This window comes from Engraulis encrasicolus, chromosome 10, assembly GCF_034702125.1.
Source record: "Engraulis encrasicolus isolate BLACKSEA-1 chromosome 10, IST_EnEncr_1.0, whole genome shotgun sequence".
Taxonomy (NCBI): Eukaryota; Metazoa; Chordata; class Actinopteri; order Clupeiformes; family Engraulidae; genus Engraulis; species Engraulis encrasicolus.
This window is the reverse complement of record NC_085866.1, coordinates 56,409,661-56,434,619: the sequence shown is the minus strand read 5'-3', so window position 1 is coordinate 56,434,619 and position 24,959 is coordinate 56,409,661. Positions and strand designations below refer to the sequence as shown.

The 24,959-nt window shown below is 43.0% G+C and overlaps 2 protein-coding genes across 3 annotated transcripts in view; both read left to right on the top strand.

Annotated features, from left to right (window-relative positions):
- Positions 1 to 15,377, top strand: part of smpd2a (sphingomyelin phosphodiesterase 2a) — a 34,582-nt gene extending 19,205 nt beyond the window's left edge. Inside the window, exon 11 of the mRNA XM_063207738.1 lies at positions 13,933 to 15,377. Coding sequence (XP_063063808.1) covers positions 13,933 to 14,435 — 503 coding nt within the window. The 3' untranslated portion in view covers positions 14,436 to 15,377. The remainder of the gene's footprint in view (positions 1 to 13,932) is intronic.
- A 1,311-nt stretch (positions 15,378 to 16,688) lies between these two features.
- LOC134457398 (plakophilin-1) overlaps positions 16,689 to 24,959 on the top strand; it is a 35,407-nt gene continuing 27,136 nt past the window's right edge. Inside the window, exons 1-3 of one of the 2 annotated variants that reach the window (XM_063209414.1) lie at positions 16,689 to 17,047; positions 18,111 to 18,229; positions 24,244 to 24,749. In XM_063209414.1, coding sequence (XP_063065484.1) covers positions 16,873 to 17,047; positions 18,111 to 18,229; positions 24,244 to 24,749 — 800 coding nt within the window. In that variant the 5' untranslated portion in view covers positions 16,689 to 16,872. The remainder of the gene's footprint in view (positions 17,048 to 18,110; positions 18,230 to 24,243; positions 24,750 to 24,959) is intronic. The other variant, XM_063209413.1, reaches the window with a different exon arrangement.

Sequence of the window (24,959 nt, the reverse complement as noted above, 5' to 3'; positions counted from 1 at the left end):
TTCTTCTTTTAGCCACTTGGAAGTGTTGCACTGTAGGCAAAATCAATACATACCGACAGAGCTGGGGTGGACTGGCTGTTATTGACACAGCATTTGATGTCTGATAGAGATAGTGAGCTGAACAGAGAGAGAGAGAGAGAGAGAGAGAGAGAGAGAGAGAGATGGAGTAAAGGAAAAGAGAGCAAGAGAGGTATACTGCCCTCCAAAGGCAAAATGGGGCAACAGCATGCACATGCCTAAATACTCTAGTCATGAGATATTGAGATACTGTAGCTAGGCGCTATTAAGCCAATTTCAAGCCCAACCTCAGTTTAGACATTATGCAGCCTTTTGACTTTGTTGGGCAGAGGGAGAGAGAGAGAGAGAGAGAGAGAGAGAGAGAGAGAGAGAGAGAGAGAGAGAGAGAGAGAGAGAGAGAGAGAGAGAGAGAGAGAGTTGACTAAATCTTGTTTGGTAGCCTGCTCTTGCCATACCCCCATTCTAATGTTGTAACGTGTATGAGAAATGAGAACTAAAGCTTGTGGAGGACTAAGACCACGCTGGTTATGACTTCCTGGTGTGACTTCCATTTTCTCACAAATAATCCCAGATACACATACCCGTACGTATGGGGAACTAACACTTCAGCGGGGAAGGATCTGCACACTACTTGCAAAAGACTTATGAATTATGATTTATTGGGAGCAACGTTTCGATAGATCTTCTTTAGGCATCTTACAAAGGTAAAAAAAACAGTCATAATAAATAGAGGTGGCATGCACAGCTGATTGGCAGTTAGGTAATCATCTGATAGTTAGCTGTTCTAATAAGGCCTGACAAACAATTGGTGATTACAAACAATTATGGCCTGCAGCCAGGTATTGGCTGCTCAAACAGGCCTGTTGAATTGACACGTAAATATTTACTCTGAGTTGACAGTATGCATCAGCTCATGGATCCCTTAATTATTATTACTTGATGGTTACATAATATTACACATCATGTCATATGTGGGTTCCCAAAGTTGAGTGTGGAGACCCCTGTAGGTCCGTGGCACATTGCCAGGGGTTTTTAATATACAAAACACTACAGAAATAGGCCCAGCTTGTGCATTAAAATAACTACCTAAAACTAAGTTGAGGTGCGATTAGGAGGCCCTTGATTAACTATCTGCACCGTTGGGCATCCACGGCTTTAGAAGCTCGCCTGACCTAACAGACACCTCCATCCTCCACAGACACACATACAGCATTACAGTATATTCTTGCTGGTAGGGCTGTGCAATATATCAAATTTATATCATGATACCAATATTGCTGTCAAACGATCTCAAGTTTCATAATATTTAGTTGAAACAATATTTTGTCATTTATTTATACTGCCAAAAGGTAGGTTACACTAAGAGCAATACATTCCCCACTTGAGCCATTGCGAGCACAGAGCAGACTTGCTATCCAACACTCATGCAGAACACCACTGTGTGTTTCCCTGTGGCCCCCCACTCACACTGCTGAAGGGAGGGAAGATTGTGAATTGTTTAGCACAATTATTTGTCTTTAAGGCGAGACACGGCAGGTGAAATATCGATTTTTTCATGCCCTGGTCAAATTTGAGATTTTGGGCTAATTTGCATCTTTAACTTGTTATCTTTCATATTACCATGGAGAAAATGTTAAAATTACACATTTAAGTGTTCAACCGCGGCATCCATTTTCGCCTAAATTTACCAAGAATTCTGCCTTTGGCCGCGTTCCGCGTCTTGTCTTTTTGCACGACATCTGTCATGTCTGGTATGGTTTTAAAGCACTGAGTTTCGGTCAGAAGGCTGTGTTATCCAAATATGGGCATTTCCTTTCTTTTCAGCAACCAATCCTGACTCTCTGAAGGGGGGTTTAGATGACTAAAGTAGATTCATTGGCTGGCGGTGCTTCCCTGCTAACGTGATTCGCCCAGTGCCTCACGTGTTATCTTTTTGACATTTCTGTCTTAGCTTGCTGCGGGAACTTCAAAATATCTTTGCTGTACGAAACAGTTTACAAAAAGAAAGACACAATTGTGTTTAGCAAGGTCCGTGATAATATATCAGCCGGCCGAATTGGCACATAATCGTCCAGGGAACAGCACGTGCGGTCGTAAGTTGTTTGCAAACTGTGAGGAGTGCGAGACCCAGCAGGTCCGTCTCTCATCTAAATGAGATGATAATGATCATCTGTGTCCTAACTATGCCGAATCGGATCTGTCAATAAACAGTCATCCAAACAACCAGGGCTTTTGCAGTAGTCTGCTTCTGAGTGCAACAGTTGTAAAGCAAAGGGTGGTTACAGGCGACATGCGTCCACACGACTGCAGACCTGTGGAGATGTCGCCTTCGATGTAAAAGTGCGCACAGCGCTTTTGGCACACAATTTGGGCATGAGTTATGCTGTGCTGAATAAGATCAGCAAGGTTTTGGGGATCCCTTCCCTTCATTTGAAGATGTACCAGCGACATGAGAGTTAGGCCACAGGTTACAGAAAGATGAATGATTACAGACTTGATGATAATAATGTAGGCCTAGTAATAATAATATGTAGCCTACAGTATTAGGTAGGATGTAGACCTACACATTATTATGACAGGTAGGCCTAAGTAGGCTATGTTACACCACTAGTAGTAAACATAACAAAAGATAATATTAGATTAGGCTAAAATAAATAATTTGACATTAGCCTACAATTTCATGAATGCAAAAAAAACATTCATAAGAGTAACAACATGGCATAACACAAAAAAAGACCTGTTTTCAATTCAGTGGCAAAAAAAATCATAGACACAATCCTAAAAGCAGCAGAATTGGAGGACAGGATTGCCTGTCAGGGGTCTCTCCAGTTCCTTCGCCCTAAAAAAGCGCATTATAGGCCTAATAGGCCTATATCTGGTGTGCACTTCATCTGAGAACATGCAATGATATCTCTGACTTCATACCCTCAATGTTACCATGTGAGGTTGTACAAAACAAACAAACAAACAAAACAAAAAAATAAAAATAGACCTTGGCTATTTACTGGCCCGGTGATGTGCACAGGCTTTTCCATGAGACAGAAGTACAGTATCCCAATTTCGTTTTATCATGTAGGCTGTTGCAAAACACTTCATCTAGCAAATAAAGACCATAACAAGTCATAGAGAGTACATAACAAGTTACAAGTATATTAAAATGTTCCTATTTCTAAAGGCAGCCTAGCAGCAAGCATTCGGTTTGTCCATAAGCCTAAGCCAACCTTGTCATGTCATTGGGTAAGCGGTTAGGGTGTCAGACTTGTAGCCCAAAGGTTGCCGGTTCGACTCACGACCCGCCAGGTTGGTGGGGGGAGTAATTAACCAGTGCTCTCCCCCATCCTCCTCCATGAGCTACCATGAGCATGATACTGTCCCACCGCACTGCTCCCTTGGGGCGCCATTCATGGCTGCCCCTTTGCACGGGTGAGGCATGAATGCAATTTCGTTGTGTGCAGTGATCACTTGTGTGCTGTGGAGTGCTGTGTCACAATGACAATGGGTAAATCAATGATAATTATAGGCCTACTTAAACCATAATAGATATAAAAAAAAGAAACATACTTTATACAGTATAACTGCAGTCACAAATGAGTAGGCCTAAACTGGACGGTACGTTGTAACTATAGTAATAGTTGTTCTGTCAAATAGGCCTAGATAGGCCTGTAATAAATTTCAGCCTAATCATTCAAGGCCCTTTCATGTGTTCTTTAGGGGATTTTATGGTCAGTAATAAATGTTTAGAGAGCTTAAAATGAACTTCTGATGCTATAACATCCATGGACCTACTCCACAGTTTGTGTGATTTTTAATCGGGCCGTTTCTAGGTCTGTTGCGGCCTATTATAGGCCTACTAACACATTGGTATAATAATAATAATAATTGTATTTGTATAGCACTGTGTCATACAAGGCATGTAACTCAAAGTGCTTAACAAATGGGAAAAAACATTGTTAGAGATAGATTTAAAAGGAGAGGAGAGATAGATTTAAAAGGAGAGGTATAGAGGAGAGGCAGAAAAAGCAGGAAGGCAGAGGAAGAAGAGATAGACAGAGAATGTAGAGTCATAAGGTCAGCGTAGGTTAGGACCAGGATTCTTAGATGTGTAAGGTCCATAGTGGCTGGGCCTATCATAAGTCATAGATAGTCACACAGAGATTGGGCGCTCAGGTGCGGCCCCTGGTGGCATCAGGGGTGAGGAAAAACTCCCTTTCGCTTGAATCATAGTTTGTGAGGGGGAAAAAAAGCTCAGTGAGGTCTGAGAAAAAAGACCCCCTGTAGTCAGGAAGAAACCTCAGGCAGAGACCAGCGGCCACCTAGGGGAGCCCCCTGCCAGGGCTGGATTGCGAGTAGTAAGGGCGCTGCGGCGGCTGGGACACTATGACGTCTTGGCAGCTAGGAGTTGGCAAGGATGAAGAGGTGGGTCTTCAGCTGCTTCTTAAAGGAGTCGACGGAGGTGGCTGATCGGATCTCGATGGGGAGGGTGTTCCATCTCTTGGGCGCATAGCAGGCAAACGCGGCGTCGCCGATCTTCTTCTGCGGGGGGGGTGGGGGTCCTTAGCAGCTTGGCATCAGTGGACCTGAGAGCTCGAGCAGGGGCATAAAAAGAGAGCATGTCTGAGATATAGCTAGGGGCAAGTCCATTTAATGCTTTAAATACTGTGAGCAGAATCTTAAAGTCGATTCTGTATGAGACAGGTAACCAGTGCAGGTCTGCCAAGACAGGAGAGATGTGCTCTCTCATTCTGGTTCTTGTTAGGATTCTTGCCGCAGAATTTTGAATGAGTTGCAATTTGTCAATTAATTTTTTTGGGAGACCAGAGAAAAGAGCATTGCAGTAGTCTATCCTACTGGTGACAAAGGCATGAATAAGTTTCTCAGCGTCTTGTCGGGGGGCCAAGCCGCGCACTTTGTTGACATTTCTAAGATGGAAAAAAGCAGATTTTGTTATCTTGTTGATGTGAGGCTCAAAGCTCAAATCCGAGTCTATGACCACACCTAGGCTAGTAACCTTATCTTTAATGTGTATGCTTAGGTCACCTAGGCTTGAGTGGAGTTTTGCACGTTTTTTCTTAGGCCCAATGAGCAACACTTCAGTTTTATCTTCATTTAATTTTAGGAAGTTACTGTTCATCCAATCTGTAATGGCAGACATGCATTTAGTCAAGGCATGAATGGCAGTGGTTTGGCTAGGCTCGACAGAGATATATAGTTGAGTGTCATCGGCATAGCTATGAAAATCAACATTGTGCTCTCTGATGATGGAGCCCAGGGGCAACATATAGAGAGAGAAGAGGAGAGGGCCCAAGCAACTACCCTGAGCAACTCCAAAAGGCACATCATACTTGTTGGAGACGTGTTCTCCGATGGTGACAAAAAACTGTCTTCCTGTAATATATGTTTTGAACCACTCTAAGACGTGACCGGACAAGCCTACCCAAGATTCAAGGCGGTCAATTAGTATGTTGTGGTCTATCGTGTCAAAGGCGGCACTGAGGTCGAGGAGGATAAGTGCTGAAACTTTGTTTGCGGCAGTGTTGAGCCTTGTGAAGATGTGTAGCCGTGACAGGCAAGTCTGGCAGAGATGCAAGTCCGCAGGAAGGGCTGCATTGCCAGGTATCAGCCGTCCAACCCCAGGAAAAATCGGATGCCCCTCTTGGTTGTGGGGCGAGGGCAGCTGCGGAGGGCGTCCACTTCGTCCACCTGCGGCTTGACTCTGCCCCCCAGGACGTAGCCCAGGTAGCAGACCTCAGTCTTTTTCCAGCTGACACTTGCCCGGGATGATCACCAAGCTCGCCTGGTGACTGCGATGGAAGAGGTCCTTCAGATGGCTCAGGTGGTCTTCCCAGGTGGCGCTGTGGACCACCACGTAGTCGCTATCGGCCCCCTGCAACACCTGGTCCTGTTGAAATGGGGTCATCTTCGATGCGGCCCATACCCTTGGAAATGGGGTTGGGGCCTGTTCGGCCAATGTCGTCATGAAGTTGGAGGGAACACTGCTCATTCTGCTCATTCTTCCTACGCCGTAGTCAGAGGGGTCCACGCTGGCTGTGCGAGATGCTGTCAGGCTGATGGGTTCGGATGGCGTCCGTCCGTCCAGCCGCTCCGCACTGACAAATGACTGGAGTAGCCCGAACCGACACTGAAGGGCCCTCAGCCGCCGCTCTTGCTCTTGGGTTTCTCGCTCTCGCCGCATTTCGCGCTGGTGTTGCTGCTGCATGAACTGCCTGAGCGCCGCGTTCCAGCCCCCTCCTCTGTCGCCATCGGCAGGTCAGTGCTGGTGCTGTGGTTCCTCTTCACCTCTGTACTCTTCATCACTGTCGACACTACGGTTGGCTCCTCCTTCTGCCATCTTGCTTCTGTAGGACTGGATGTTGTTTGTCTGCACTTCTGCTGGTCACTGGCTCCCAAAACCGCTGCCACCAAATGTGAAGATGTGTAGCCGTGACAGGCAAGTCTGGCAGAGATGCAGGTCCACAAGAAGGTTTTGCGCAAAAGTTGAGGGTTGTTTTTATTTTTTTTCCACAGCCAAAATCCGTGCATATATTTACAGTGAGATAAACTAAAGTCAAAAATGCAAATAAACAAACAATGACACGAGGGTCAAAAGAAAAGAGAAAAAAATAGCTAACAAAAAGTTAAGCAACTTAAGTCAAACAAAATAACTTTGTGCAATAAAGTGACTCACTGTACTGAGTCGAGGCTCTCACTAACATAAGTGTGCACGCATGGCTGGCTTCTCTCCACTGACTGAAACCAAACACATTTTCAAGACAGATCAATCCCCCTACTAAATTGGCACAAACCAATGTCACAGGAAACTAGGGGTTAAAAATACTGAAAAGGCTTCTACAGCCAAAGTAAACACATTAACTGAGAAAGAAAAGAAAAGTTCCTAATACAGGAAAAAGCACACATCACATTCATACAATAATATTAAAACCCAAACACTTTATGAGCGTATATTAATTTAGATTGGATTAAACCATTGTCATCTCGCGCATGAGCACAGTGCGCAAACGTGCCCCACTCGGCAACCACAGTATATCAGGCATGACAGTGGAGGTGCGCGCCCCTTTAACACTGCAGCCAGAGATGCCGGGAGAAAGGTAAACACTTTGAGACTCTGCTTCTACTTTACCATTAACCTTACATTTATCAATAAACTTCAAAGATTGAAAATAGACCGTCTACTTGTTGTTATTGAAAGTACTGGACATTTTAAAACTTGTTAGCATTTCGCTAGGTGGTAAAGACATTGAAATCAAACAGTTGGCAACAATGTAGCGAGTTTGGTGCGTGCACTCACCCTCTCGCAGGGAAACTACTCACAAGTTTAAAAGCAGGTGTTTAAAAGCAGTCCAAGATGTCAGTAATCCACATGGTGAACAGTAAAGGTTAAAAGCAAACATTTTAGCGATCTCAGTTCATGGTTCTCTCATAGTTCATTCAAACATTAAAAACAGTAGCAGCCATTTCCTGGCTGGTGGTCATGTGACTCAGTCACGTGATGCGAAGACGCAGAGTCACAGCATCACAAGCCTAAGATCACTTATTATTTTGGTTAGTGCTGTTTCGGTGCTATGGTTGGCTCTAAAGCCTGATTGGAATTTTTCCAAGATATCATTCCCAGCCAGATGTTGGTTAAGCTGTTTAAATACAACTTTTTCTAGTACCTTGCTTATAAAGGGGAGGTTTGATATAGGTCGGTAGTTGTTTAAAGAATTCTGATCTAAATTTGTCTTTTTTAGGAGTGGCTTTACCATGGCTGTTTTGAAAGAGCTTGGAAAAATGCCTGTAAGCATAGAGGTGTTAACAATTTGCAGTAAAGGTGCTGCTAAGCAACCAAGTACGTTTTTTAGCAGATATGTGGGGATCGCGTCAAGGCTGCAGGTAGACTGCTTACTTTCCCTGACTATTTTACAGAGGTCGTCCTCTGTAATTGGACAAAATTTTTGGAAGCTCTCAGGTCTCCTAGGGGGGTTTAACCCTCCCCTCGGTGTATCGCCTGAGTGGGCGACAGAGGTTGCTGCGTTTCCACCTTGGATGCCTTCTCTAATGTCGGCAATCTTTTTATTAAAAAATCTAGCAAATTCCTCGCACTTGGCATGTGATGCTGCATTTAGGTTGTTATTGCTATGTGTTGGATTAAGCAGGTGGTCAATAGTGGAAAAAAGAACTTTCGCATTATGCTGGTTGTCTGTTATGATTTTGGAAATGCTTTTCTCTCTGAGCGTACCGCATTATTGTAGGAGGAGATCTCATCCCTAAGGGATTGTCTGTGGACTTCTAATTTAGTTTTCCTCCAAAGACGCTCGGTTACTCTGCATATACCCAAATTAGAGTGTTTTTTAATAAGATATGGCTAAACTACAACAGTTAAATATTAAAAATGCACTAAATGCTACATCCAAAGTATTTTCAACATGAGTACTATATAAATAATATGAGTAATCAACTGGTAAAGTTTCAATAGTCATGTCTACGTTCATTATGATGGGCCTCTGCACCTTAGTATCATGATCCGTCATTGAGTAACAACACAGCCTAAAAGGTCAAGAAACCCCTGTAGGAGCTAGAAGAGGGTCTGACATATGGTGCTTGGCATGGGCATGTAGACTACACATTTATTGTAATGAATTATGCTGTGTTAATTTGTTGATGATGATGTAATCCACTTTTTCCCCCCATACAAATCTTTGAAGGCCGTTTTCTCAAAATGTGTTTTTTCTCCCGCTCTGTGCGACGAATCTCCACTTTCGCTCAACCAATCTGTTCCATACTTTACAGTCTTATTCTAAGCAATGTTGTGAATGTTTTTACTGAGGCATTTGTTGATTTGTCATTCATGACCTGATTTATTTGACATTATTTGCATAAAAATAGGCCAAAATCGCATTTTTTAAGGTTATTAGCAGTATTTTCTCTTTTTCTGGATAACAAAAGGAGATAGCCATAATTCCCTCTGAACATATTTTTGTATGTACGGTAACACTTTATTTTAGGGACACATCTATTAGCACTAATACATAAAATATTAATGCATGTGTTAGTAACTTGTAAGGCATGTACTAAGCAAAATAAGACAGTTGTTAAGCATGTATTCACAAATGTTTTGTTCATGCACAATAAGGGATTTATTACCAATATAACCTTAGTAATGACCTAGTAGACCTAGATATCTATTTATGTGTAAGCAGTAAGGGCCAGAATACAATGTGTATAAGCTCCTGGTACACTGTGTGAACAAACCCTGAACAGTATGAAAACAGATGTGGAATAAGGGTCCCTATTCTAAAGTGAGGCATTGCTCAGCCCAGATGGCTTAGGGCCCCCGCACTACCTAGGGCCCCCACTCTACGTACCCCCCCCGGGAAGCAAAGTGTAAGAGCATTGCAGATTCTAGTAGTCTCAGTAGGTATGAAGATCTCACTTATTCTACTAATGTCAATGAGTAATTGGAAGCATTATATAGCAAGGATTGGACGTAAAGTTATCAATGACGGTGGGTGGTGAGATGTCATTTTTTCATACACCAATTAGTTTTAATTGTAAAAACCCTACAATAAATGCAGAATATAACGATGAGTAATAGTTTGGAAGCGAAACTAAGCTATTCCTTTCTGATAAATAAGTTAATGTTTGAGAAACTTAGCTACAAGAAGTGCAGTGCATGATGGGTAGGCTACGCCCTTAGTCAGAAATGCAATGCATGGCCAATGCAGCAATGATAATATTTTTCTTGTTACGTACATGGCAAATTGTTTGGATAGCAACTAAATTTCACGATTGAGGGGAGGAGCTAAGGACGTAGGCTCAGAGCTGGGTAGGTTGTCTGTTGGCCTAGATTGCGTACCCATCATGCACTGCACTTCTTGAAGCTAATGTTCTCAAACATTCACTTAATTATCACAAAAGAGTAGTTTAGTTTTGCTTCAAAACTATTATTCTAATGTTCTGCATTTATTTTGGTTTTTTTTTACAATTAAAACTCAGTGGTACATGAAAAAAAATTACATCTCACCAACCCACCGCCATTGACAAGTGTACGTTCAATCCTTGCTATATATAGGCTCTTGTTACCTCCCTTTCATTGGTATGAACAAGAGAAAACTATAGATGACTCAACTGGGTAAGTATTATTTATTTGATATACCCTTACACTTTGTAAATCGGGGGGGCTAGGTAGTGCAGGCCTGGGTGGTGTGGGGGCCCTAGGACTTTGGTAGTGCAGAGGCCCTGAGCCATCTGGGCTGACCAATGCATCACTTTAGAATAGGGACCCTTATTCTGCATCTGTTTTCACACTGTTCAGGGTTTGTTCACACAGTGTGTCGGGAGCTTATACACATTGTATTCTGCCACTTACTACTTACTAATAAATAGAAATATAGGCTTACTGGTCCTTACTAAGGTTATATTAGTAATAAATCCCTAATTGGGCATGAACAAGACATTTGTGAATACATGCTTAACAACTGTCTTATTTTGCTTAGTACATGCCTTACAAGTTACTTACACAGGCATTAATATTGTATGTATTAGTGCTAATAGATGTGTCCCTAAAATAAAGTGTTACCGTATGTACTATATTAATAAAATAAAAAAGGAATTTTGAAGCTGGCATTTTCAGGTGGTCAGATCCGTTGCATCAAAAATTATGCAAATTAGCGCATATTTAATTAGATAATAGCCTAATTAGCATATTTAAACACAAAATATAGAAAACTTGTAATACATTTTTTTCTCCAATTTCAATGAGTGATCAACTGGTAAAGTTTCATATTGATATCTGCAAGTTAAAAAAATACCCTATTCACCTACAGTGTCTCGCCTTAAAAAAACTAACGTCTTAAAAAATCATGATAGCAATATTGACTGAAATAATCGCGATATTGATTTTTCTCATGATCGAGCAGCCCTAACAGACACCTCCATTCTCCACAGACACACATACAGCATTATGTTCTTGCTGGAGCAGGTCATGGATCACTCTATTACGGGGGTTCCCAACCCTTTCCAACTTGGGGCCACTTGAAATATCCACAAATGTTTGGGGCCCACCTCTAACCCAACAAACAGTAAAACTCAAATAAATAGTCAACAGCAACACACACCCAAATATTATTGTGATTTTTAGAAAATGTTTTCAAGGCCCACTTCTAATACTTTTGAGAATCACTACTAGACTTTTATATTACTGTACATTATATATTCCACGTTTGTCTGTGTGAGATTATTTATCTCTATGTCATGTTTACCAAAGGAGTTTGTCTTTCAAACTCTATAAGAAGTCTAGTTGCTTATAACTGATCTCGCTGTAATACATTACACTTAACCAACACATTTATCCTCCACTGACACGAGTACAGTATGTACTGTAGTATTGATATGGTACATGGACTCCATTTATATAGCGCCTTTCCACTCCTTCGAGCACTCAAAGCACTTTTCATTGTATGCCTCACATTCACCCATTCACACACAGGTGGCAGTGGCCGTGGCACAGGCAGGGTACCACCCTGCCACCAGGAGCAACTTGGGGTTAAGTATCTTGCTCAAGGACACATTGATGGTGTCAGGCAGAGTGGGGCTCGAACCTGCAACCTTCTGGTTGCCAAATGGCTCCTGTACCACCTTAGCCACCACAATGAATGAATACACGAATCACAGATAGCATTAGACCAGGGGTTTCCAAACTTTACCATGACAAGGCCCACCACATACCAACAGATTCCAGCCAAGACCCCCCTAACATAGGCCGTGCAACACTATTTTTTCTGTGCACCCTGTTTCACAACACAACACAAATGCGTTTATAAATTCATATAATTTTTTTATAAATATAAATATAGTATAAACATTGTAAAGAAGAAATGACTCTACTGCGATTGTTTAGTTTATTTTTTGTGTACTTAAGTTATTCCATTTGTTAAATTATTTAGTTTATTTTGCTTTATTTCTCCTGCTAACCTGTCGTGCACCCCCCCAGGGGTCCCCGGCCCCCACTTTTAAATCCACTGCACTAGATCACACTTCATCATAGGGACCTTTATGGAGACATGGATACTGAATGGTTTTATGACCATGACCAGTCAGTCATTCTTGTGGTTTGATGTTTTTTATGCCAGATGAGTTATATACAAACAAGCAAATAAATAAATAGTTGTAATAAATGTATAACTAGAAATGCACTCAGAGAGCGCAGACCTCCGTCAAGGAAGCCGTTTCATAGAACATTGACTATGTTACACCTTATTTTCATTGTAAGTCTTTCCGCCTTCTTTTTGTGGAGTTGGAAACTGGAATGTTTTGCCCTGTCCTGCAATTCAATTTGCGGTCACTAGGGGCTTCTAGATTCCTAGGCTAGCAATGGTGAGGACTATTTAAAAAGGTCCTGGTTCTGGTTCATGATCGGGATCACCACCAGAATTTAATCACTTGTCCCTTGAGTCATTTCCAACAGCTCCACAGAGCTTCGTCCAAATCGTTGCATTAGGGCAGTCATGGTTAAGTGGTTAGGGCAGTCATGGGTAAGTGGTTAGGGTGTCAGACTTGTAGCCCAAAGGTTGCCGGTTCAACTCCCGACCCGCCAGGTTGGTGGGGGGAGTAATCAACAAGTGCTCTCCCGCATCCTCCTCCATGACTGAGGTACCCTGAGCATGGTACTGTCCCACCGCACTGCTCCCTTGGGGTGCCATTGAGGGCTGCCCCCTTGCACGGGTGAGGCATAAATGCAATTCCGTTGTGTGCTGTGGAGTGCTGTGTCACAATGACAATGGGAGTTGGAGTTTCCCAAGGGGCTTTCACTTTCACTTAGTTTTTGAGTTATCCTGCTGACAAAGAAACAGACAGACAAACCAACTCGACCGAAAACATTACTTCCTTGGTAATGATAAGTCAATAAGGTGCAGAAAGAGTTGAAAACAGTGTGAAACAGATTGCTGCTCAGTGGAGAGAAAAAAAAAACGTTCATGGAAATCACAAGCTGTACCTCATAGAGGTGTGTTTTCAGGTCATGCAGGTACACAGCACACCTTGCAGACACAAACTCACTCAGACACCCAAACTCACACCCACACACTCTTACATGCACTTACAATACGCACCAGTGTTCACACAGACACAGCCATACTTTGACTGTCACATACAGCCAGCTACAATTTAGTGTTTAGAATGGAAAGTAAAAGTCCTCTCACATCACATGTGTGCTCCCACAATGCACAGACCTAACTGGTCCTTATTACCATAACACATTTGCCAAATGAGTTAATTAGCTGCCTGTGTCATTAAGGACGCATTCACAGGCAGAAGGAATGCAATTTAGGGATTTACTCATGACAAGATGTCTAGTACCTACGTATAGGGTTGCCAACTGTCCCTTGAAATAAATAATCGTCCCATTTTCAGAAATAAAAGTACGGGTTCCATATTGAGCTGAAACGGGACATGGGACGTTAAAATGCAGGAATACCTGTGTAGTAGACCTCCGGTAGGTAACCGTTTAATCTGTGTTTACGATCGGGAGTGTTTGTAAACCCCGTAGGAGAGAACAGTCGAACATAGCGACTGATAGAGAACATTAGGACATGTGTATGTCCCCAGTTCTCTGAAGGAGTGGAGAGAGACCGTTCTCTAGTTTACCTTTCTCGCTATATAAAAACTCAGGGATCTTGGTGGAAGAGCAGGTGTGCGCTGCCTTATAAAGCCCCCACGGATGGTGGCAGGAAGGCCAGCCTTTTGCCTGCGGCAGGGATGGTATTGGTATTCAGAAAAAAAATAATCTCAGCAAACCTGCAGCTACAAGACGGTTTGTTTTCTCTAGGTTAGTGAAGTGTGAAAATAGTCAGAGTTAACAACAATCCTAGTTCTAGTTCCAAATTCTTATTCTAAATTCTTGATTCCTGTTCCCACCAGACACTCCGGCCGGTGAGCGCGTGGAGGTGGTGAAGGAGGCCCGGGGCATCGTGCAGGACGGCCTGCACCAGACGGAGAGGGGCCGCCTCCTGGCCATGTGCATGCTGGGCCTGGGCCTGGCTCTCCTCTTGCTGCCGGCCGGTGCCCTGCCCTGGTTCTACCCGCATGGCCACTGCCCACTCTCCTACGCCCTGCTGGGCCTCATGGGGGCGCTGGGCATTGCCCTGGTGGTGTGCGGAGCTCTGCTCTATGTGCTCTTCACCACGCAGCTCAAGGCCCTGAGTGGCGCGGAGGACGGCATGAAGATGATGATGGGGAGCCTGCGGGGAGGCAGTGGGGCATGCTGGGAAGAGGAGGGGGGAGACGGCGAGGCGACTGGTGCCGGGGCGGCCGAGGCGGAGAGGACAATGCCTGCGTCATCCTCATCCGTGTCGGTCTCTCGCTCGTCTCCACACGGGGGCGCCAGATTCCGGCTGACGACTCCGCTGGACTGCGAGGAGTAAAAGACAGATGGACGGATGAGGCTTGATTAAATAATAATAAAACAACAAAAAGGATTTTAAGTGTGCGGACTTCTCATTCTGAAAACTACTGTCAGCCTTTGTCATGCACCTTTTCCTGGGATGTGCACAATCTTCACCTTCATCTGTTCCTGGCTCCTCATCGTCTGTCTGTCTGTCTGTCTGTCCTTCAGCCCGTTGGTGCACAGTGGACAGTGTAGAGGTTTTAGGCCTGGGGACTGACATGCCTAGTGGAAAGTGTAGAAGTCCGCACACTGTAGCTCCGCTTTGAAGATTTATTTAGGTCATGCCTGATGAAGACCGTGTTGGGTTGAAATGTTGTATGACCTGAATAAAAGACCCTGTTGGGTCAAAACGTTGTATGACCTGAGTAAAAGACCCCGTTGTGCCAAAACGTTGTATGACCTGAATAAATCTTCAAAGCGGAGCTATGGTGTGTGGACTTCTACTCTTTCCACAGTCAAATACGCCTTTGTCCTGCACCTGGCCTCAGAGAGGTGGGATGTGCATACTCTTACTCTTATAAAGACTGACATGCCTAGACCAATGATTGTGTATAATTGAAATACAGTAGAGTCTCGAGGCTAGACCATCCCACTGAGGCTGATGGATATGAAAAGACAGACTGACTGACGGCGTCACCGACCTGAAACACTGAAATCTCCATGGATTACACAGTATGTCCTCGATCCATCCTCGCCAGTCCACACGACTCGACATGACTCTCCTTCACTCCACAGAGACCTGCAATGAATTGAAAGACTGTGCCTACAGTAACACTTCTAACTCTTACAAAGTGCGAAACCAAGCAAGTGTTCATTTCCTTAGATAGACGGTAGTGTTGATGATGATGATGATGATGATGATGATGATAATGATGAACTAATAACATTTACAATGCAACTTTAATGAAAGTGTGTCTTAACCATTATGCATCTTATTATGCATTTTTTAAAGTAAAATAAAATTGAAAAAAATACAATTTCACTGTATTGTACTGATCTATGAAATGGATGAGGGTTGTTCTGCAGTCCTCTGTAACGTGTGTGTAATTGTTTGTTTTGTCCACCAGATGGCATCCTCATACATAGTGGCCCTATGTGACCCTGTCATGCCCTGGCCTGCTAAAACACGAGATACGTAGGTACTGGTAATCTAAAAAAGATATAGGCCTACAGTTTATGGTGCTAGCAAGCTAAATATACATCTATTTAAGCTCTGTGATTGTATGCTGTAAAGGGTCAGTGTCAGGACAGTGTTCCTTATCATCCATATACTGTTGGGCCCCTGCTGACTTCATAAGTTCATAATTGTATGCTGTGCCATGTGCCCAGAGTCGTGTACTCGTGTAACTCTCACATTGAATCAGGACAACAATGGAATTGGCCTTTTGCAATACGGTCTATTTGTAGGCCGGCCCTTATGTGCAAAATCAGACAGAGGTGTATCTTATATGTTTTTAACATTTACTTTACCAGGAAAATTGAAGCATTGAGATTTAAAACAAAAAAAAAAAAAACTTTTACAAGGGCGTGCTGCCCAAGTGACCGCACTTAATATTAATCTAGGCCCTCGGCTAGTGAACATCATTCCCTTTCTCTTAAAATAACATGACACAATGCAATTAAATACAAAACGGAATTGTAGGCCTATTGGTTTTCCTCTTGGAGTCTTACTCAGGGTGAGCATAATGGGAATGCTCCTGGAATTTGATCTGCTGTCTGACACACGTGGCTCTCTAGTCTTTTCGCATCTACCCCCGTTTTACCTCTCATACCCCCGTGAAGAATGATGATTACATAGACTACATCATAGTTGCCAGCAGATAGACCAACAGTGAAGGCGTGAAGAGACACAATGAGTCTCTATTGCAGTTCTTTTCTTTCTTTCTTTTTTTACAGCCAATTAGTCAATGCCGGTTGTGTGACTGAAATTCAGGAATGACAACTATAGCCTATGCTTTTCCTACATGTTGAAAATGCCACTCTACTGTTGAAATATTAGACTATGTCTACACACGGGCTGCGGCTTGTACTGCGCACCACATAACATGGCTCAAAGATCCCAATGATTTCACAAGTGTGTCGACACCTATGCCACAGTTGGTGGTGTCAACCGACCGCCCCGCGCACCTGCAATAGTCAGAATTATCACTCTCTAACCTAAAGACGACAGCGCAGCGCAATAGGCTACTTATCTGATAGTCTTACTGAAGGGGCCGCTGTCAACTGCTCTTCTCTTTTGCAAAGTTGTTTGCCACACCTATCTAACCCCAGGCGTGGCAGAGGTGTGGCGCACACGCATAGGTGAACTGCAAGACATTTTTCCTTCTTCTATTCCCATGAAAAGTCATTCACTCGACGTTTTGTAGTGAAAGGGGCCTTCATTCTGTAACGGCCGGAAGAAATTCACAGAAAAAATGACTGTTGAGCCGTTGCGTTCAGCAATGTCGGTGGTACAGATTGAGGACACGTCTCTTGCGGTGCCGTCCGATGACAAACTGCGCACAGGACAGCAGCGTGTACTTGATCAGGTTCACACGCTCAAGAGAAGCAAATCGAAACAATCCAAAAATGGATCGCTCTCGCCCTCAAGTAAGTGTATTAAACTGTGTGTTAAACTGTAAGAAATAGAGTCAGACATAACGTGACATGTGCCCTAAGCAATGACAGCGATGGGCGGTCTGGAATCACATTTGGTTTAGGACAACGGACAGCTAATAGCCTAATATTCTCCTAGTCGTAGGTTACAGGTTATTGACATTGTGATTTACGAAGGCCCAACGCAAGGCACTGCGCCATTCCAACCGTGCAAGTGTATGTGGAGACATCTGTAGGCTAATTAGATTAATAACAAACGTTATTATTATGGGCTCACGTGTTATTACTTTGGAATGTGCATAACACAGTAAAATTGTCTGATCTGTTTCCCAAATCAAATGCAGGATAATCTCAACTAGGCTACCTGCTATTTAATAAATAAACCATATAACCCATACAATACCAGTAGCCTAGGCTATATCACATTTTTAAGTTAACACTGAACACTTGTTATTTAGCCTGCAGGTGAATCCTTGGCTGAATCTGACATGTTATTGTCTTTTTTTTTTTTTTTTTTTTTTTTTTTTTACTGTATAGTGTACTATGAAGGGAACTCTACAAAACCTGTCTCTATCCATGTAATGAAAGGTGTAGTAAACTGGGGGACATTTTGCATATGGCCATACCGTTCCCTGGTATCTTTATCCATACACAAATCAGCAGTGGTCTGTCAAACAGTGCATTGCAAGACCAATGGGAGCAGTGGAGATGTCTAATTCCCATCGTTGTCTATAATTCTTGTATTCTTGTCTTGCCTACCACCTAAGCCCCTCACTCATGCTCTAGATCTCTTCCTCAATTTCAATGCAACTATGCTCGATGCATTTGTTGTTATTACATTTCTCACACAGGTCTGCTCCCTGAAGTATGCTGGTTGGGAAACACTTCTAGTTTACTGTTTTCCTTAACCATACTGGTTTAAAATGACAGTAGTCTCCATGCAACAATAGGCTTTGGGGGCAAAATCCAGACTGTCTCCATCTCATAGTTTTCAGAGTTACATTGTAATGTAATTTCCCTCTTGTCATTCCCTTTTGCCCTGCTCTGTCTCACCCAGGTCCCCTGACACCCACGTCCCTCAATGAGTCAGCAACTTTCAGGTTTACACCTGGGACAATAAATGGCAGCGCCTTCAGCCGGAGCAAGTCCACTGTGGTGGGAGGCCACAATAAGACGGTATGAACAATGCAGCATCCACCTACATCAGTGGTGTCTCCAATTATTTTTCTCCAAGGCCCACATTTTGTAGAGCAAGTGAGGCTGCGGGCCAAACCAATGCCCCAACTCAATAAGAAACAAGTAAGATGTCTGGGCAGAGAACAGATTTTCACTTTTCTGTTTTTCCTGACATAGACAGTTAAATCGTATGCTAACAGTTTCATAACAAACTGTCTATGAATGCTTTGGAGAGATATGACTAACTGAAGTTTTAGTGATCGAAAATCACACACATTTATGTTTTCATTTGTTCTGACCTCATGGTGGGCCAAATGTTTGCCATGTCCGTGACAGTCCACCAATTGCTGCCAAAATGTATGTTATATCAGCATCAGGTTTGTCTTCATTTCAACTCAGAGATATTCAACTCAACTAGACAATACATTTTTCAGTGGACACAAAGATAAACCTGAAGTTGACTTAAAATTATGTAATGTAGCAGGGGCACTTTAATTCTCAATTTCTATCCAACTGGAAATGGTTTACAGTACAGCTTGCAAATCACTGGCTTTGTGGAGTTCAAGTCCTACAGAGTAGGCAAGAAAGCCTGTAGTCTACCTTTGCCCTCATCACTTATTATATTTAACTGTATAGCTCGTATTTGCCAATGAGTCTTGTCACACAAATTGTGATGTTTCTGTACACTGAAGATGATATTTGGAAACATTGTAGTGTATGGGCTGAAGCCAAATTGCATGTCATATCATATCAAATTTCATGTCATGTCATGTCATGTCATGTCATGTCATATCACACACACACACACACACACACACGCACGCACGCACGCACGCACGCACGCACACACACACACACACACACACACACACACACACACACACACACTCATACTTGCACACACACACACAGATATTCAAAAACATGCACACACATATAGACACATATGCACACTCCTCCATATAGACGTACGTAGTACACATTCCAGCAGACTTCATGAAACTCAACTAATGACTAATGTCTCGATTGCAACCACACACGCACGCACACACACACACACACACACACACACACACACACACACACACACACACACACACACACACACACACACACACACACACACACACACACACACACACACACACACACACACACACACACGCACAAAGCCATGCACGTCAGGCTTATTGTTGACAAATGTTTTTGCGTAATGGTAGCATTTAGTTTTCAAACAGGCGAAGTCACACCGGACAAAAGGGCCTGCCAAATACAATGAGTGATAATATAACTATAGCTCTTCCCAGGTAGCCGCAGAGAAAGTGATATAGGCTCTAAACAGACATTATGTTTTTAGCATATTATGAACCATTTCTCACACCATTATAAGTGCAAGGGCCTTGTGCATTAATAACATTTCAATACAATGGGATGGGATGTAATGTGCTCGAAAATAAATGTGCATTCCAAGTGTTTCCAGGTAAGGGTTTATTCTTGAACTGATCTTTCTCCGAGACTCTTAGATACAGTGAGGTGTGGAAGATATTATCATGTTTATTATTATTATCATTATTTTATTTAAACGTTGAAGCAATATCTCCAAAATCAGAGTTCATCAACTTGTAGCCTAACAGCTTGAGCTACAGGCATTTTATGTTGCCACATGTCCAGCTGTTTCTCTTTGCCACTACACCTTGGTTTACCATTTGAGAAGTTCTTAGAAAGCCTTGGAGGTGACTTTCAGGCGTAAAAAAAGATTATTTCATCAGGGCTAGGGGAAACTCATTCCTTTGTTGAGGAAGATATTGCATAAGACACATTTATAATGTTTACACAAGTTGTATCAATTGCATCTTTTGTGGTTCTGGAAATTTCATAATCTGCCGGCGGCACATGTCAATATTGGTTAATGACTTGTGGATACAATTGCTTGAATGAAATTTGATCAAATTTGATTGGAAATTATGATGATAAACGTCATGTGTATGCCAACGGCAAACACTGACATTGGATGTAAATGTGTGAAAGTTGTTGTTTAACAAGCAAATGTCTTTGTTGGGATGCTTGAATCATATAGGTGTAAGTTTTATAAAGCTGTCATGTAATAGACTCATTTGTACACTGCTTCTTGGCAATTGTCTCAAAAGCATCATATGTAGTTTTAGTGCAGGCAGCAACAATGCTTGTGTGTGCAAGTAAGTGCATGTTAAATCACGGCTTTCAGGGAGGTCAGAGATGATAAGTTTTGAATGTCTGTAATTGACAGCTTTCTGAGTACCTTACTCAGTAATGTGTTTGTTCTTATACTGTCCTGTATGCTGAATATAGTGCCTCTCTGCTATCTAGACTAGGCATATAGACTCCTGTTTACCAGAGAATATCACGAAACATGTGGCCTACTTAACTTTTTTTTCTTTGTTTTGATACTGTAAAGTTGTCCAGCTAGACTAGAGAAATTTATTTTAAGTTATTGGTAGTATTTATCACCTACTTTTGGTAATTTTTCACGTTCAAAAAAAGTTACCAATAATTTTGGAAGATGCATAATTCTAATCGAAACGTAATACATGGAAACGATATCATGGAAATGATCTGACTTTATTATTTTGTGTGGTACATATTTCTGTAGAAGGGCAAAGTTGCAATTGAATCGATACCATCTGCGGGATACAGATGCATTTTTGTTTGCTATCCAAAGAAGCGTGTGATGCAGTTTTTTACAGTGTTCGTTTCATTGCTTTATTACATAACTCATGTTGTGAGTGAGGCTGACAGGCTGTGGATTCATGTCTAACTTGGAAGGTAATCACTGCCAGAAACATTGGCAGAATATTACAATAACATTAACTTTGGCACTGGCATTTGTTGAAGGAAATCTGTGACCAAAACATTTGCATTTCACTTGGGTAGAACTTTTATTTATTTTCTCAAATAAATAATAAAGTATATTATTGCATCAGTATTAAGGTGTGCAAGTTCCCCTTGCTTGCTCTTAAAGGCAATCTTAGCAACGTGTTATAAGTCATTTATAGCCTAAGTTTCATGAGCCAGCTTATACTTTAACGAGTCATTAACGGAGGCACTGTGGCTGCAAAGTGAACTAAGGGACCCAGGTTCAATCCTGACATAAAAATATATTTTAGGGTGGTGTGAGTTGTATTGGTGGGGTCGTGTGTGTACATGTCTATAATGTTCATATGGGGCGAGTGGCATGCAGTTGGAGGTGGGGGAGGGGGCTTAAAGGGAAGAATTCCAATCCATATATTATAGCTGTTAGTTTGCAATTTTTTGTATTTTTTGAAAATGTCCAATGAAAATATTTATCAACAAAAAGAACTTTAAAAAGAGTCGTTAACAGGCAAATTAAGATTCCTCCAACTACTCCCATATACTGTGGTCTGAAAAAACACTCTCTCAATCTATGTAGCAACTCTAGGAGTAGCATCAAGCACTATTGCCGTTACGAGCCACAGGATCTAATTATACATATACTTAGACTAATACCAGAGAACATTTGGTGTTTTTGTGTTGCAACATGTTTCCAAGAGGAATCTTACTGTAACATGTGTAACAGTTACTGCGTGACAGAGACAGATTTTGCTTCCAAAATACTTATTTGAGGAAGCCATTTAGAGACATTAAAATGTGAGTGAGTGTGTGAGTCAGTTTCATCAGATCAGAGCACCCTCAGTGACAGGTGAAAATGGGTTATATGTGAAAGTGAAAGCCCATTGGGAAACTCCAACTCCCATTGTCATTGTGACACAGCAGTCCACAGCACACAAGTGACCACTGCACACTGCACACAGCGAAATTGCATTTATGCCTCACCCGTGCAAGGGGGCAGCCCTCAGTGGCGCCCCATGGGGAGCAGTGCGGTGGGACGGTACCATGCTCAGGGTACCTCAGTCATGGAGGAGGATGGGGGAGAGCACTGGTTGATTACTCCCCCCACCAACCTGGCGGGTCGGGAGTCGAACCAGCAACCTCTGGGATGCCAGTCTGATGCCCTAACCGCTCACCCATGACTGCCCGTCATGAATCAAGAATGTAGAAAGTTTTTAGAGTGCACTCTATTACAGTTACCTGCTCTGCCTGGCTAAAGACACATAAACAACACATTTGCTCCTTTAGGTGGGCCAGTTGCATGCTAACAGTGCTGAGTAATATCAAAGTGGTTTTACATAGGCCTACAGTGTCCAAACTCGCCATCCAACCCGTGTCTGCAGTTCACCTTGGAGCGTTGTCGAGTGAGCGCAGCCCATAAGGCTGGTGCTAATAACTCACAATTGTGCTCAATGTTGGCTGAAACCTGACAATATTTCTGTGGGTTCTGAGAAACCGATGTGGATTCAAATCAAATGTACAATATCCTGGGAGTTATATCCTTCTGATTTCTTACAGGTTTGGCATTTATGAGTCAGCCTCCGCTTGCATTTTGCTAACGAAATTGCTTTACGGCAGTTGTGATCACAGCAATGCAATCCAACCGACCAAGACACTCATGACGTAATATTGACAATAAAGGCGTATTTTATAAAGATCAAGCAAGTTTAAAAATAATTTATTTTGCCTTTTCATTAAAATGAAAACATGATAACAATTCTCTCCCAGGCAACGGCAGCATCTATGGTTGAGCTCCATAGGACCCCATTCATTCTATCTGCCTCTGCGCTCCTCCGTTGGTGGAGGAAATATAGTATATTTTTAGCCTTTTTATGCCTTTATTTGACAGTGATGAGATAACAGGAAACAAGTGGGAGAGAGAGATGGGGCAGGGCTGTGACCCAGGCCGGACTCGAAACCATTGGCATGCAAGCCCAAATGTTGGGGCAGGGCTGTGACCCAGGCCGGACTCGAACCCATTGGCATGCAAGCCCAAATGTTGGGGGGCTTAGCGTGCTGGCCCGTTTAAAGTGAAGCACGTATTGGCCTACAATTATTAGTTCAGGCAGTCAACAGGGGGAGAGAGACATTAAACAGGCCAGGTCTTCATCGAGCAAAAAGAGTACCATATTATCAGTGGGGTTGTGCACACTGCTTAGGGGGTACCACTGCTGTACTTGACTAACAAAGGTCCCGCACACTGTCCTGATTTGTAAAGTTTAATCGCAACCTTTTCGAAAATGAGAACAATGTGTAGGACAGACCTTTTCTTTGTAACATTGACCCTGTGGATATCCCAAGCCCCTGACCAAAGGAGGTGTCCAAGAAGTCGTCTGAAATAGATTAATAATCTCAGACTAATAACAACACATTTTTCTCCTCCAGATGGGCCAAGCGAAGAGCCGCACCCTGTCTGCCATTAAAATGGCCGTGTCTAATGCAGACAAAAAGACTATCATCAGTGGGGATGTGTGCACTACTTAGGCACCGTCTGCTGTACCTAACAACACATTTTCTTCTCTGCATGTTGATTGGCCAAGTGAAGAGCCGCACCCTGTCAGCCAAGTCCTCCAGGAGGAGAGACATTAAAATGGAGTATTATCAGTGGGATGTGCACACTGCTCATGTTAGCCCATTAACCCATCGATGCTGGATGTTGTGTTACGCAACATTGGCCCTGGCGCCTGGAGCTGCATGACGTAACATTCAGGCTCATGAGATTTAAGACAATTTCATTTAAAATCTTGGTATGTTAGAGTTCAATGAACACATTCTAATGCAAGATAAGGGTCTTAGCGTGTAAATGCAACTCATGACATGTTTTTATATGCTTCAGAGGCTGAGATAATTTCGTTTTTTATAGGCTGAGGGTACCTTTTCTTAAAAAGGCCTTAGGCGTTCAGCACCCTTTTTTTGCAAGTGATTTAGGCATCAATAGGTTAAGACACTGCCTTATAAATTTGCTGTTATCAGAATGGCATTAACCAAATCGTAGTACATTACGAACTGTGTTGTGTCATAGTAGTGTAGTACTGTGTGAAAGTTAACTTTTCAATGGCTATTACAGCATTATGGGACTATGCTACCTGACTTAAAGTATAACAACACATTTTCTTCTCTGCATGTAGATGGGCCAAGTGAAGAGCCGCACCCTGTCTGCCAAGTCCTCCAGGCGGGAGGTGAAGAGTGTCAGCCAGTGGGATCAGCAGTTCCAGTCCTCCCATTGGCCCCTTCCTCCGCAGGGGGGCAAGTTCATCATCAACGGGGGGGTCAAACCCAGCCGCAGCGAGACCTCCCTGGCCCTCAACGGCACGGGCAATGGCACGATGCAGAAGCGCGCAACTGGCCAGACATCATCCTCTTCGTTCTTCATGTCTTCGGGAGGACCCACGGCCTCCATTGCCAAGCCGAGCCGGGCCAACAACTCGGTGCACTCCATGTCGAGCGAGACGGCCGTGAACAATCAGAGCAGCAGTATGACCTCCAACCAAGTCACCACCACGGTGACCACCAGCACCACCAAACAGAGCCGCTCGCAGCCCATTGTCATGCCGACGCCGACCACCCCGACGCCCGTCCAGGCAGAAACCACGCAGAAGATATCCATTGTCAAGACGAAGAGTGAAGTGGCTGGGTGAGTACAGGGATTTTTGTCATTACAACTAAGAGTGAGTAAGGCAGCATCTGTACTGTCTGGGAAGATTCACATTCACACATAAATCACACTCACATAGTTGTTGCAGTAAATAAGCAAATGGACTTGATAATGTAATTCTTGAGAGTTATTTATGGTCAAAACAAAGATTAAGCTGGCTGGGTTAAAAAAAAATTAATGTCTTCTCCT